Source organism: Mustelus asterias, chromosome 24, assembly GCF_964213995.1.
Source record: "Mustelus asterias chromosome 24, sMusAst1.hap1.1, whole genome shotgun sequence".
In the NCBI taxonomy this organism is placed as follows: Eukaryota; Metazoa; Chordata; class Chondrichthyes; order Carcharhiniformes; family Triakidae; genus Mustelus; species Mustelus asterias.
Genome location: NC_135824.1, coordinates 10328476 through 10344788, shown reverse-complemented (window position 1 = coordinate 10344788; position 16313 = coordinate 10328476). Strand labels below are relative to the sequence as shown.

The window sequence follows — 16313 nt, the reverse complement described above, 5'->3', positions numbered from 1 at the left end:
AGAGGAAGATAAGGGGCGATTTCATAGATATGGAGGGTTTTGATTCATTTGATGTAGAGAAAAGGTTGATCCCAGTGGGTGGATTGGTAACCAGTGGTGAAGGGTGGGGACGTAAACAGGTAATTGGCATGAGACTCAGAGCAGGGGATGAGCAGACTCCTTTTTTTACACAGTGGGCAGAATTCTATGCTCCCCCCACCCCCCAGGTAGGTTCTGAGGCAGTTGGGGGAGGGAATGTAAAATGGCATGGACTGGACTCCCTGACCCAGATGCAACTTCACGGTTGGGAGGGCTAAGCCTCGAGTTGAGGGACATGTTGACTGGTAGTGTCTCAGAGAGATGTGTTGACCCGTTAGAAAAAATCTCAATTACAAGGGAGGAAGTGTAAAGTTTTTTAGGAAACATTAAGACAGACAAATCCCCAGGGCTGGATGGCATCCATTCTAGACTCCTCAGGGAGGCAAAAGATGAAATTGCTGGGCCTCTAACAGGAATCTTTGTCTCTTCACTGGACACAGGTGAGGTCCCAGAGGATTGGAGGATAGCAAATGTGGTCCCGTTATTTAAGAAGGATAGCAAGGATAACCCGGGTAATTATAGGTCGGTGAGCTTGACGTCCATGGTAGGGAAATTGTTGGAGAAGATTCTTAGAGGTAGGATATATGCGCATTTAGAACTGAATAATCTCATTAGCGATAGACAGCATGGTTTTGTACGAGGGAGGTCATGCCTCACAAATTTGGTTGAGTTTTTTGAGGAGGTGACAAAAACGATTGATGAGGGGAGGGCCGTGGATGTCGTCTATATGGATTTTAGTAAAGCGTTTGACAAGGTCCCTCATGGCAGGCTGGTGCAAAAGGTTAAATCACACAGGATAAAAGGTGAGCTAGCTAGATGGGTGGAGAACTGGCTTAGCCATAGAAGACAGAGGGTAGCAGTGGAGGGGTCTTTTTCCGGTTGGAGGTCTGTGACTAGTGGAGTTCCGCAGGGCTCTGTACTGGGACCTCTGCTGTTTGTGATATATATAAATGATTTGGAGGAAGATGTAGCTGGTGTGATCAGTAAGTTTGCGGATGACACAAAGATTGCTGGAGCTGCGGATAGTGATGAACATTGTCAGAGAATACAGCAGGATATAGATAGGCTGGAACATTAGACGGAGAAATGGCAGATGGAATTTAATCCAGATAAATGCGAAGTGATGCATTTTGGTAGATCTAATGTAAGGGGGAGCTATACAATAAATGGCAGAACCATCAGGAGTATAGACACACAGAGGGACCTGGGTGTACAAGTCCACAGATCCTTAAAGGTGGCAGCACAGGTGGAGAGGGTGGTGAAGAAGGCATATGGCATGCTTGCCTTTATTGGACGGGGCATAGAATATAAAAGTTGGCATATGATGTTGCGGCTGTATAGAACGTTGGTTAGGCCACATTTGGAATACTGCGTCCAGTTCTGGTCGCCACAGTACCAGAAGGACGTGGAGGCTTTGGAGAGAGTACAGAAAAGGTTTACCAGGATGTTGCCTGGTATGGAGGGTCTTAGCTATGAGGAGAGATTGAGTAAACTGGGGATGTTCTCCCTGGAAAGACAGAGGATGAGGGGCGACCTAATAGAGATGTATAAAATTATGAAGGGTATAGATAGGGTGAACAGTGGGAAGCTTTTTCCCAGGTCGGAGGTGACGAACACAAGGGGTCACAGGTTCAAGGTGAGGGGGGCAAGGTTCAACACAGATGTCAGGGGGATGTATTTTACACAGAGGGTGGTGGGGGTCTGGAATGCACTCCCAAGCAAGGTGATTGAGGCGGACATGCTGGGATCGTTTAAGACTTATCTAGATAGCCACATGAACAGACTGGGAATAGAGGGATACAAACGAATGGTCTAGTTGGGCACATGAGCGGCGCAGGCTTGGAGGGCCGAAGGGCCTATTCCTGTGCTGTATTGTTCTTTGTTTCTCTTTCTTTGTTTGGATATCTGTCCTTTCCCCTATTAAGGCCCTTAGGCGGTCACTTTGTGGCCACTTAAGGGCCTTTACCTGCTCAATATTTAGGTTGGCGGGCGCTGGGCAGAGCAGGGTGGGTAACCCAAAAATAAACAATTTTCCATTTCAGGAAGTGGGAGGAGGGAGGAAGGCCCCTTGAGATTTGGGACACACAGACCCCTTCAGAAGTTGGGAGATCTGGTCCTCCCTCCCTGCCCTGGTCTACCCCTTGATTGCCCCCTCCTGGTCCCACAGGACATCCAGAGCATTGACAGACAGCATTCCAAGGCAGGACTTCTTTCCAAAGGACAAATTGAAGTCACGCCCACTGCCACTCAGAGCTCAACGGAGTGAAAGACGGCAGTGAGCCTGTGAGAGTTGGCAGGAACGGCTTACGCACTGACTCTCTGCTCACCATCCTGGTAATTCTGCCCAGTGAGTTATGATGAGCTGGAATATGTTGCCTGAAAGGTGGTAGAGGCAGATTTTGTGTTAAATTTCAAAAGACAATTGGATAGCTCACGAAACAGGAAACATGGGCAGGGCTCTGGTGAAAGTGCAGGGATTGGGACTAACTGATAATGGTTTGAAAGAGTTAACACAACCATAGCTGGCTAAATGACCAAAGATGTGCAGGTTAGGTGGATTGGCAATGCTAAATTGCCCCTTAATGTCCAAAGATGTGCAGGTTAGGTGGATTGGCCATGCTAAATTGTCTCTTGGTGTCAGAGGGATTAGCAGACTAACTATATGGGGTTACGGGGATAGGGCCTGGGTGGGATTGTTGTCGGTGCAGGCTCGATGGGCTGAATGGCCTCCTTGTGCACTGTCGGGATTGCATGGATTCTAAATTCTAAATGGATTCTGAAACACTAAGAGACTATTTTTCCTCAGTTCTATTTTTTCAATTGAAGAACCATTCTCATCCTATTTGCCTCATCTTTCGATAAAGGTTTTATATTCATCCTTTCGAAATATTTATCCGGTTCCCTTATGAATTGTGTTATTGTCTCTGCCTCAGTGAAGCAATATCCCATGTTCTGACGATACTTAATGCAAAAATAATTCTCCCACCTGTCCCTTTTGTTCTATCAGCACTCATCCTGAATCTGAGTCCCTTGTTATTAAGCATCCAACCAGTGGAAATAATATTTGTTAGCAGCAGCGCTGCAGAAGAATAATCTTTCATTAGCGAATTTCTCAAACCTTTTCAGAATTTTGAAAAGCATCCTCACCTTTCCCCCTTATCCCACTGTTTGTGAAAAGGCTGAAAATACCTTCATTCACACCAAGGATCCCTCATTCCCTGTGCTATCAAAGTGAATTCTCACTGTCTTATTTTCCTGTGACTCTCATGTCCTTCCTATAATGCGACGTTCCAGATAATACACAATGTTCTGAACGTCACCTGATCAATCTATTGCCCAAGTTTAACATAACCTCCTTGCTTTGATAATCAGTGCCCGACTGTACAAAACCAATAATCCCATTTGCCCAATTTGTAGCCTCTTATTCTTGTACTACCCCCTTTATAGAGGCAGCAGTGGTTAGCACTGCAGCCTCACAGCGCCAGGGACCCGGATTCTATTCCGGCCTTGCGTGACTATCTGCGTGGAGTTTCCACATTTTCCTTGCGTCAGTGTGGATTTCCTCTGGGTGCCCCGGCTTCCTCCCACAGTCCAAAGATGTGTAGGTTAGGGTGATTGGCCATGCTAAATTGCCCCTTACTGTCAGGGGAATTGGCAGGGTAGATATGTGGGGTTAATGGGATTGTTGTTGGTTCCGAATGGCCTCCTTCTGCACTGTAGGGATTCTATGAACTAGATACGTTTATTTATTAGTGTCACAAGTAGGCTTATATTAACAGTGTAATAAAGTTACTTTGAAAATCCCCTGGTCGCCACATTCAGCACCTGTTTGGGTACACTGAGGAAGAATTTAGCATGGCCAAGGCACCTAACCAGCACGTCTTTCGGACTATGGGAGGAAACCGGAGCACCTGGAGGAAACCCACGCAGACACGGGGAGAACATGCAAATTCCACACAGACAGTGACCCAAGCCAGGAATCGAACATGCGTCCCTGGCGCTGTGAGGCAGCAGTGCTAACCACTGTGCCACCGTGCCGCCGCATCGGATTATCTGCATTCCTAAACATAGCTGTTCCTTCATTCATCAAGAATCTTGCTCCCTTCATTATTCTGTTTCCAGAAATGACTACTTTATACTTGGCTGCGATCATCTGCATCTGCCACCTATTCACCGATTCTGCTGATCGATTGATACCATTCTGAAATCTGTATTCGTTACACCTCTATTTTTGGTAACAATAGTAAACTTCATTAGCCTCCCATTTTATGTCTACATTGCAAACTATACAATGGGAAAACAAGCGTGGTCGCAGGATAGATTCTTTGACATAACATTTTGAGTCCAGGGTATCAAAAAAAGAATCGACTATATTTTCTTGGCGTACCATCTTTCTGAATTTAAGGCTCAGTCAACATTACAATCTCATGTCACTCAATTCGAATTAATGGCTCCAGTTCCCCAAGTTTCTTTCTAATAATACATTGCACATTTACATACACACATTGCAGTCCCAGCACTGTATAATTACTTCTAACCACCCCTCCCCCCACTCCAATTCCTCTTTTTCCTTCTTCCTGCTTAACCTCTGGCTATCTGATGTTAAGATGTGTTTCTCCTCAAGCCTATTATTTCAGGTTTCTGTGGAACTCTGCCAGACTAAGCCCATCCCCCATCCCCGCTCACCAGCCTTGCCAACTGAAGTGGTCCCCCACGAGACTGAGCCAGTTGGGAGCCGGGTTCAGCTGTGCCAACAATTCTTCTCTGGCACTTCCTTCACATAGTGTGTGTGTCAGGAGCAACAGTTAATACTGCAATGCTGAGGCCAGATCCTTGCCAGCTATCTGTGAATACTGGCACTTTGTGCCTGGCTCTAATTCCTTGGACCATTAACTGAGATCACAGCATTGGTGCCCTTCCATTAAGGGCAAACACAGCTCTGTCGTAATTAACAGAAATCTCAATTGAATTAAAAATCTGAACCTGGAGTCACCACATTGTCTGATTTCACAATCCACGTTCACAGTGTATGAATCAGAATTCAATGGGTGAAAAGGGATGTAAGGGCTCTTGTCAATGGGGAATGACTACAAGTGTTGTAACATGCACACCCGGGAAAACACCTGCAGACATATGCCCAAATAGCAACAACGACTTTTATTTACGTAGCACCTTTAATGCACTAATATATACCAGGGCATTTCACAGGAGTGTAATGAAATATAAATTCGACACCAAGCCACTTAAGAGCATTTGGGCAGGTCTTGGTTGAAGAGGTAAGTTTTGCAAAGAGCATCTTAAACTCGGAGAGAAAGACAGAAAGGGAGGGAATTCCGGAGCTGAGGGCCAAAACACTGAAGGCTCGGCTGCTAAAGGAGGGGTGAAGGAAAGCGAGGATGCACAAGAGGCCAAACTTGGAGGAGTACAAAATTATTGGAAGGGTTGTAGGGCTGGAGGAGGATACGGAGCTAGGAAGGGGAACGACCCGAGAGGGATTTTAGCACAAGGATAAATGAAGCCCAGTCCATCACGCAAACCAGCCTCCCATCCATTGACTCTGTTTACACTTCCCGCTGCCTCGGAAAAGCAGGCAGCATAATTGAGGACTCCACGCATCCTGGACATTTTCTCTTCTACATTCTTCCGTCAGGAGAAAGATACAAAAGTCTGAGGTCACGTACCAACCGACTCAATCACAGCTTCTTCCCTGCTGCTGTCAGATGTTTGAATGAACCTACCTTGCGTTAAGTTGATCTTTCTCTACACCCTAGCTATGACTGTAACACTACATTCTGCACTCTCTCGTTTCCTTCTCTATGAACGGTATGCTTTGTCTGTATAGTGTGCAGGAAATAATACTTTTCACTGTATGTTAATACATGTGACAATAATAAATCAAATCAAATCAATTTGAGTTTCAGTGATCAGGAAAATTGATATAGTGCAGGAAACACAACTGTGTGATGACCTTTGATCTGGAAGCAGTATGGAAAATTATTAATTTATTTTTAAGGTCTATGGAATCTGTAATTAAGAATATTTGAAAAGGATTTGTGATAGTTTTCATCAATTATAAAGGGAATAATTGTAATTTTCTTGGATACTAAGAAACATTAGTCCATGTGGCTCCATCTCTTGATCGGGAAGCAGTACCAACAAGAAGGACATTAACAATGAAGCTGTGTAGCTGGCAGACACAAAGGGCAGAATTTTATGGCGACGCCACCATGAGGTTTCATCCTCAAAGGGGTTAGCCGTTGAAAAGACAATTGACTTCAGCGGGACCAGAAAATCCTGTTGGTGGGAAGGGACACAAAATTCTGCCCAAAGGAGAGCTGCAGATACAAAGGAGAGTAACAAGCAGATGGGCTGGAGGGTAAAGGCAATGTATGTATAGGTGCAGACTCAAAGAGAAAGCAGACAGAGACAGAAAGAGGAACGTAGAGAATCCTTGCAAGCAAAGGAAACACAACACTCTCAGGAAGAGATCAGATTTTCTGATTGGCAGAAAAAGAGACAGGGCCTCTTGTTGGCACTGTGTGAGCTAGCTAAAAAGGTCTAAAATCTGAAAACTCTTGGAAGGGTTGTAGGTCTGGAGGAGGGCTGGGAAGCTCGGTGAATAGTTCAGTGACACTGAAGAGCTGAGTGTATTCCCAGAAAGAGCCATGAACTGGTTAGTCAATTTAAAAGGAACTCTGGAAAGCTTTACATCAGGACCGTTGTGACCTGAGGGAGAGAGGGGTTTGTAGAGGTGTGTCTTGCTGATGATAATTATACCCATTGTCATGTGAGTATACCTTTCAGAAAGGTTTTTTAAAAAATCTTGCAGCTTATAGCTTTAGCGATGAGATTGGGGTGGAGCTAAGCTGTGGCAGTCAGGTGATAGGACTTTCAGTTTGTTTTTGTTGGAAGGTGTTTTAGCAGCAAGCTAAGAAGCAGTCTCTCTCTCTCTCTCTCTCCCTGTTCTCTTTGTTTTGGTTCTGAAACAATTATCAGTTAGCTGAAGGAGAGGCTTCTTGCCATCTTGCCTTAAAGAAGTTGTGTTTTGGGAAACAGATTCAATTACAACCTCTTCTGAATTGCTTCACAAGGGATTCCCAGCACTCAACCCAGGAGGCTGGATTCCTGTAACAAGTGGGCATTAACCTATGCTATATTGTGCTTATTTGGAGGGGTTTTTGGATGTTGGCTTTGGTTGGAACACGTTAGGGATATTTCCTTAAGAGTTATACATTATTGTGGTTGTTGTGTTTCTTGTTCATAATTGTTAAAAGTTCTTGCTAAGTGTCTTACTAAACATATCAACAATATCCTTAATTAAACTTTGTTTTTGATAAAAGCTCCTCGTGGGTCAGTTGAATCACACCTGGAGTGAAACCTCTCACGCTCATCCTAGCCAAATCCAACGGAAAACATTACAGATCAGGTGAGCTTCACAGAATACCTTGAAGTATCCGACCCGACTTGTAACACATAAAACTCAAAGGTGAAGGTTGTTGTTGGATAGGATTCCTATCCACTCTGTGTCAATGAAGAACCGCATAGTGTAGAACTTTGCAACTACATAGCATCACATGTGTCCGGAGAATGATGCCAATACTTATGGTTGCATTGACGCATCTTTGTTGTATCAATTATTCAAAATGAAATTTACCTTTTAATAAGAAGTATCATTTGCTTGCTAATTGACATGTATTTTGTGTTTATTCTGATTCTTGTTCCAGTAAAAGTGGAACCTTATTGGTAATTTCTTCATTTCCCATTCTGTAAATTTTGCTATTTCTGGTTTGCAGTTCCCCATGGGAATTGTAACAGAAGTAGGAAAGTACTCAGAGGCAACCCACGCAGACATGGGGAGAACGTGCAAACTCCACACTGACAGTTAGTTACCCGAAGCTGGAATTGAACCCAGGTCCCTGGCTGTGAGGCAGCAGCGCTAACCACCATGCTACTGTGCCGCCCCAATTGTCTGACACAATTTCAGCATTACGACAGTGACTACACTTCAAAAATACTTTAATGATTAGGAAGTGCTTTGTGATGTCCTGATATTGTGGAACGGATGATAGAAATACGAGTTCTAACTCTTTTGCTTTTTTTTTACAAAGTTAAAGTAGACCACTTGGCAAATTATTGGAGCAGGCGACCAGTTGCTGAGGAACTAAACCCTCACTCACACCTCAGTGCCTTTCGGAGAAGAGATGGAAGGAAAAACAAATCAGAAGCTACGTTCCAGCCAGTTAATTTGCTTTGTGAGTTTTAGTTTTCAAACCTGGGAAGTTCAGAAGAATCCTCTATTGTGAATCGCAGAACCTCACCTTATCCTTGCAGTTAGCGTAGTATTAAGCTTCCATTCTGGGATGTCAAGGAGTCTTGCCTGTCGCTGGACACTCTCTTTCCTCTCGATCCTCTCCCGCGGCACTGCAGATGAGGTGTTTGTGATCATTTCCTCCCTAGACAACCACAAGCATTGATTTCAAAGTGCTACATGCACGCACACACAACAAATAAGACATGTCTTAATGGACATCTGAAGGAGGGATTGATTCAGGATTAACCTAACAAAGGAAGCAACTTTCTTTATTCATTCGTGAGACATGGGTGTCATTGGCTGGCCAGCATTTATTGCCCATCCCTATTGCCTTTGGAGGGCAGTTGAGAGTCAACCGCATTGCTGTGGCTCTGGAGTCACATGTAGGCCAGACCAGATAAGGACAGCCGATTTCCTTCCCTAAAGAACATTAGTGAACCAGATGGGTTTTTCCGACAATCGACTCACGGTCATTCGTAGATTCTTAATTCCAGAATTTTTAAAAATGGAATTTAAATTCCACCATCTGCCGTGGCAGGATTCGAACCCGAGTCCCCAGAACATTAGCTGAGTTTCTGCATTAATAGTCTAGTGGTAATATCACTTGGCCATCGCCTCTCCACACTGAAAGCCAACCTTTTCCAACCCTTCAGGTCCACTGATTTCAAACTGGAAACTCCAACAATGAGGAGATATATTGGAGACTGAGTTGCCCGGGCTTCGTGGACTGGAATCTCAGGAGTGGCAAGGTTGTAAATTGGGCCCTCCTGCCCTGCATAACAACAATCACTCAGAAGTGAAATATATTGTCCGATAGATGCTGAGAATTGTTAATAGTGCAATAAGGTGTTATCTAAAGAACGTAAGTGAGGTAACTGAGGCCAAATGTCTTCATCCAACACATGTTTAGAATGTGAAACCTGCTCTCATAAGAACTAAGATAAAAAAGCAAATTACTGCGGATGTTGAATCTGAAACAAGCTCTGACAAAGGGTCATCCAGACTCGAAACGTTGGCTCTGTTCTCTATCCACAGATGCTGTCAGACCTGCTGAGATTTTCCAGCATTTTCTGTTTTTGTACCATATGAACTAATTGAGGTCAATGGTATGAAGGTACTTAAAGGTTTTATTTATTAGTGTCACAAGTAGGCTTACATTAACACTGCAATGAAGTTACTGTGAAAATCCCCTAGACACCACACCCCGACACTTGTTTGGGTACACTGAGGGAGAACTTAGCATGGCCAGCATGTCTTTCAGACTTTGGGAGGAAACTCACGCAGACACAGGGAGAAGATGCAGACTTCGCACAGACAGAGACCCAAGCTGGGAATTGAACCCAGGTCCCTGGTGTTGTGAGACAGCAGTGCTAACCGCTGTGCTGAAGGGAAACTGGATAAGTGTAGGAGGAAGACAAGAAAGAAAAATAAGCAAATTATGGAGGCATTTTTGTTGCAACCTCTTCCAGCTACAGATTTTCCCTCTCTCTCAGTTATGATGAAGAGCCAGATGGACTCGAAACATTAACCCTGTTCTCTCTCCCTACAGATGCTGCCAGACCTGCTGAGTTTTTCCAGCATTTTTTATTGAGGAAAGAAAGCTATGTTGATAGGGTTAGATAAATAGAGACAAAGAAGGAGGAAACTTGTATGCAGCATAAGAGCATCCCACCGCTGGCAGAATGGATTTGAGTTTGGATGGCACGATGGCACAGTGGTTAGCGCTGCTGCCTCACAGCTCCAGGGACCCGGGTTCAATTCCGGCCTCGGGTCACTGGCTGTGTGGAATTTGCACATTCTCCCTGTTTCTGCGTGGGTTTCCTCCGGGTGCTCCGGTTTCCTCCCACAGTCCAACGATGTGCGGGTTAGGTGGATTGGCCATGCTAAATTGTCCCTTAGTGTCCAGGGATGTGTAGGTTAGAGGGATTAGCGGGTTAAATGTATGGGGCTGTGGGGATAGGGTCCTGGGGTGGGATTGTTGTCGGTGCAGACACGATGGGCCGAATGGCCTCCTTCAGCACTGGAGGGTTTCTATAAGTGCTGGCTTAGGCCAGATGGGCTGAAGGGCTTGTTTTTCTGCTGCAGACCTGGTTGCACTGATGTAATATGGATGTAAATGCATTTTTGTAATGGAACGCAGATAGCTGGAGGAGAGGAGCTTTGCATAAAGACAAAATGTAAATAATGCTAGATTACTAATATATTTGTGAGGACTCCTGCAGGGAGGCAGACTGATTGATGGGTGTAGGAGGCCTTACTTCTGAATGAGGATCAGTATTAATTTGTGCTGCTTGTAGCTTGTGGTTTGATTGCCAGCAAGGTGCTGCTGGTTTACATTCTGCATCGACCTGTCAGCGAGTGTTGTGTGCTTGTGACAGACAGAGCCTGTCAGGGAACACTGCTGTGCACTCGCACTGTCGTGAATAATTACAGACTCAATGAACTTCCTCAAGGCTCTCGTGCCTCTGAAATCAGCTCAGATCCCCGGGAGCAGCTCGTGGGCAACAACCCCTGGCTTTCACTGGGAGTAAATATGATTTTTGTTTGCAGCAGAATTTCACATCTGCATTTCCCTTGAGATTAGTCATAGAGTCATAGAGGTTTGCAGCATGGAAACAGGCCCTTCAGCCCAACTTGTCCATGCTGCCCTTTTTTTTTAAACCCCGAAGCTAGTCCCAATTCCCGGCATTTGTCCCATATCCCTCTATACCCATCTTACTCATAGAAACATAGAAAAACTACAGCACAATACAGGCCCTTCAGCCCACAAAGTTGTGCCGAACATGTTCCTACCTTAGTGATTACTCGGCTTACCTATAACCCTCTATCTTACTAAGTTCCATGTACTTATCTAAAAGTCTCTTAAAAGACCCTATCGAATCCGCCTCCACCACCGTTGCTGGCAGCCCATTCCACGCACCCACCGCCCTCAGAGTGAAAAACTTACCCCTGACATCTCCTCTGTACCTACTCCCCAGCACCTTAAACCTGTGTCCTCTTGTGGCAACCATTTCAGCCCTGGGAAAAAGCCTCTGACTATCCACTCGATCAATACCTCTCAACATCTTATACACCTCTATCAGATCACCCCTCATCCTTCGTCTCTCCAAGGAGAAAAGGCTGAGCTCACTCGACCTATCCTCATAAGGCATGCTCCCCAACCCAGGCAACATCCTTGTAAATCTCCTCTGCACCCTTTCTATGGCTTCCACATCCTTCCTGTAATGAGGCGACCAGAACTGAGCACAGTACTCCAAGTGTGGTCTGACCAGGGTCTTATATAGCTGCAACATTATCTCACGACTCCTAAACTCAATTCCTCGATTGATGAAAGCCAGTACACCATACGCCTTCTTAACCACAGCCTCAACCTGCACAGCTGCTTTGAGCGTCCTATGAACTCGGACCCCAAGATCCTTCTGATCTTCCACTCTGCCAAGAGTCCTACCACTAATATTATATTCTGCCATCCTATTTGACCTGCCAAAATGAACCACCTCACACTTATCTGGGTTGAACTCCATCTGCCACTTCTCCGCCCAGTCTTGCATCCTATCAATGTCTCGCTGCAACTTCTGACATCCCTCCACACTATCCACAACACCTCCAACCTTTGTGTCATCAGCAAACTTACCAACCCATCCCTCCACTTCCTCATCCAGGTCATTTATAAAAATCACAAAGAGTAAGGGTCCCAGAACAGATCCCTGGGGCACTCCACTGGTGACCGACCCCCATGCAGAATATGACCCATCTATAACCACTCTTTGCCTTCTGTGGGCAAGCCAGTTCTGTCCACAAAGCAATGTCCCCTTGGATCCCATGCCCCCTCACTTTCTCAATAAGCCTTGCACGGGGCACCTTATCAAATGCCTTGCTGAAGTCCATATATACTACATCTACTGCTCTTCCTTCATCAATGTGTTTAGTCACATCCTCAAAAAATTCAATCAGGCTCGTAAGGCATGATCTGCCTTTGACAAAGCCATGCTGACTATTCTTAATCATATTATACCTCTCCAAATGTTCATAAATCCTGCCTCTCAGGATCTTCTCCATCAACTTACCAACCACTGAGGTTAGACTCACTGGTCTATAATTTCCAGGGCTATCTCTACTCCCTTTCTTGAATAAAGGAACAACATCCACAATCCTCCAATTCTCCGGAACCTCTCCCGTCTCCATTGATGATGCAAAGATAATCGCCAGAGGCTCAGCAATCTCCTCCCTCGCCTCCCACAGTAGCCTGGGGTACATCTCATCCGGTCCCGGCGACTTATCTAACTTGATGCTTTTCAAAAGCTCCAACACATCCTCTTGCTTAATATCTACATGCTCAAGCTTTTCAGTCCGCTGCAAGTCTGCACTACAACCACCAAGATCCTTTTCCATAGTGAATACTGAAGTAAAGTGTTCATTAAGTACCTCCGCTATTTCTTCCGGTTCAATACAAACTTTCCCACCGTCACACTTGATAGGTTCTATTCTTTCACGTCTTATCCTCTTGCTCTTCACATACTTGTAGAATGCCTTGGGGTTTTCCTTAATCCTGCCTGCCAAGGCCTTCTCATGACCCCTTCTGGCTCTCCTAATTTCCTTCTTAAGATCCTTCCTATTAGCCGTGTACTCTTCAAGATCTCTAACATTACCTAGCTCCCTGAACCTTTTGTAAGCTTTTCTTTTCTTCCTGACTAGATTCATTACAGCCTTTGTACACCACGGTTCCTGTAACCTACCATAACTTCCCTGTCTCATTGGAACGTTGCTACGCAGAACTCCAGACAAATATTTCCTGAAAATTTGCCACATTTCTTCCGTACATTTCCCTGAGAAAACCTCTTTCCAATTTAAGCCTCCAATTTCCTGCCTGATAGCCTCATAATTCCCCTTACTCCAATTAAACACTTTTCTAACTTGTCTGATCCTATCTCTCTCCAATGCTATTGTAAAGGAGATAGAATTATGATCACTATCTCCAAAATGCTCTCCCACTGAGAGATCTGACACCTGATCAGCTTCATTTCCCAATACCAAATCAAGTACAGCCTCTCCTCTTGTAGGCTTATCTACATCCTGTGTCACTAAACCCTCCTGAACACACCTAACAAACTCCTCCCCATCTACACCCCTTACTGTAGGGAGATTCCAATCAATATTTGGGAAATTAAAATCTCCCATCACGACAACTCTGTTATTATTACACCTTTCCAGGATCTGTTTCCCTATCTGCTCCTCAACATCCCTGTTACTATTGGGCGGCCTATAGAAAACACCCAGTAAAGTTATTGACCCCTTCCTGTTCCTAACCTCCACCCACAGAGACTCCGTAAACAATCCCTCCATAGTGTCCATCTTTTCTGCAGCCGTGACACTATCTCTGATCAACAGTGTCACTCCCCCACCTCTTTTGCCTCCCTCCCTGTCCCTTCTGAAACATCTGAAACCCGGCACTTGAAGTAACCAGTCCTGTCCCTGAGTCATCCAAGTCTCTGTAATGGCCACCACATCATATTTCCAAGTAGTGATCCGCGCTCTAAGCTCATCCACTTTGTTCACAACACTCCTTGCGTTAAAATAGACACATCTCAAACCTTCGGTCTGAGCGCTCCCCAGAGGTAACTGTCTAAATGCTTTTTAAAAGACAAAATTGTACCTACCTCTACTACTACCTCTGGCAGCTTGTTCCTGACACTTACCACCCTCTGTGTGAAAATATTGCCCCTCTGGACCCTTTTGTATCTCTCCCCTCTCACCTTAAACCTATACCCTCTAGTTTTAGACTCCCCTACCTTTGGGAAAAGATATTGACTATCTAGCTGATCCATGCCCCTCATTATTTTATAGACTTCTATAAGATCACCGCTCAGCCTCCTACGCTCCAGGGAAAAAGGTCCCAGTCTATCCAGCCTCTCCTTACAACTCAAACCATCAAGTCCCAGTAGAATCCTAGTAAATCTTTTCCACAGTCTTTACAACGATTACGATGAAATAAGTTCAGAGGTCAAAGGGTAAGTCTGGGAGAGGGGTTGGGGGTGTAATTTTTTTATTACAGCATCAATCAGGTGTTTAGCCTTATTGACATGGAACCTAATCCAGTTAAGGATGCAGAGGAATCTGATGTGTGCAATGTTCGGGGGAATGAGGAGATGGGGAATGCCGGCATTGATTTTTCTTTTGGGGGGGGGGAGGGAGAGGAGATGCTAGCTTTGATTCTGGGGTAACATTATGTTACGGTAATTACTTTGAAGTAGAAGATCAGCTCTGATTGTATTGAGAGGCAGACCAGACTGGAAGGGCTGAATGGCCTGGTCCTGCGTCTATTTCCAAAAAAGGGTGGCACGGGTGGACAATGGTGAGCACTGCTCCCTCCCAGTGCGCGGCACCTGGGTTCAATTCCGGCCTTGGGTCACTGTCTGTGTGGAGTCTGCATATTATCCCTGTGTCTGTGTGGATTTCCTCGGGATGCTCCGGTTTCTTCCCACACTCCAAAAATGTGCGAATCAGGTGGATTGGCCATGCCCAATTGCCCCTTAGTGCTGCCCAAGATGTGTAGATTAGTGGGGAAAATACGTGGGGTTATGGGGATAGAACTTGAGTAAGATAAAAGAAAGGTGGGTTGGTGCACACTCAATGGGCCAAATAGCCTCTTTCTGCACTGTAGGGATTCTATGATTGTGGGGATTGGGAGGGATGATGGCATTGACTGTCTGGCAGGGAGGAGGGAGAATGTGGTCTGATGTCAGTGATATTCAGGGGGTCGTGGGTGGGGGAGTGGTGTGCTAGAATTGATTATTTGTGGGGGGCGTGGTGATGAGATGCTGGCTTTGATCGCAAGGGTGGGGGGGGAGGCACAATGCCAGTAATGACTATTTGCGGGGGGCGGGGGAGGTGGTGGTGGTGGAAGAGATGCCAGCTTTCATCGCAGAGAGTTGGCGGGGGGAGAGATTTTTTTTTTGCTCTGATCAGGGCGCTCAGATCTCAATGCAGCCAGGATTTGCCTGTTTGATTAGGCCCCGCCTCTCAATATGGCACCCCCACCCCCCAAATTTTTCTGACACAGTGTCTGAAGATCTGGAGAGAAAACCGACTAGAAACACATCAGTTTTCAGACAGACCCTAACGCAAGATTCCACCCAATGGCTGTGTGTACGCACAGACACCACAAAATATCCATCAGGATCACTGGACAGCATTTAGAAGCATGGAACCTTATTAAATTTTGGACCTCCTATGCCAAAAGCTGCTTCTGGTTGGCTCAGTTGGTTGGACGGCTGGTTAATGATGCAGAGCGATGCCAACAGTGTGGGTTCAATTCTCGTATCGGCTGAGGGCATTCATGAAGGCCTCACCTTCTCAACCTCGCCCCTCACCTGAGGTGTGGCGATCCTCAGGTTAAGTCACCACCAGTCAACTCCCCCTCAAAGGGGAGATCAGCCTACCGTCATCTGAGACTATGGCGATTTTACCTTTCTAAAGCCAACCAACCTGTACTCTGGCCACTGACCATCCTCCTTGAATCCCGGCCTGTAGAATTCTGACTGGAGTTTAATTTTCCTGACCATCTGTGTGAAGTCGCTGTATAAAGCTCAGTCAATGTTTGGACTAACTTCAAACAACACCTGATGTAAACTGAGAACCCGAGTGGAGAAGAGCGTTCCATGGATTGCTGAGATGCACAGTGGTTAGCACTGCTGCCTCACAGCACCAGGAACCCTGGTTCAATTCCGGCCTCGGGAGACTGTCTGTGTGGAGTTTGCACGTTCTCCCCATGTCTGCGTGGGTTTCCTCCGGGTGCTCCAGTTTCCTCCCACAGTCCAAAGGTGTGCGGGTTAGGTGGATTGGCCATGCTAAATTGCCCCTTAGTGTCAGGGGGATTAGCAGGGTAAATATGTGGGGATAGGGCCTGGGTGGGATTGTGGTCGGT

General features: G+C 45.7%; 1 protein-coding gene across 2 annotated transcripts in view; it reads right to left on the bottom strand.

Annotated features, from left to right (window-relative positions):
• The window catches only part of st8sia2 (ST8 alpha-N-acetyl-neuraminide alpha-2,8-sialyltransferase 2), a 52084-nt gene that overhangs the window by 18756 nt on the left and 17015 nt on the right, over positions 1-16313 (bottom strand). For both annotated transcript variants that reach the window (XR_013500762.1, XM_078241282.1), the window contains exon 3: positions 8397-8531. Coding sequence is in view for 1 of the 2 variants with exons in the window: in XM_078241282.1 (XP_078097408.1) it covers positions 8397-8531 (135 nt within the window). In the remaining variant the exon portion in view is untranslated. The remainder of the gene's footprint in view (positions 1-8396; positions 8532-16313) is intronic.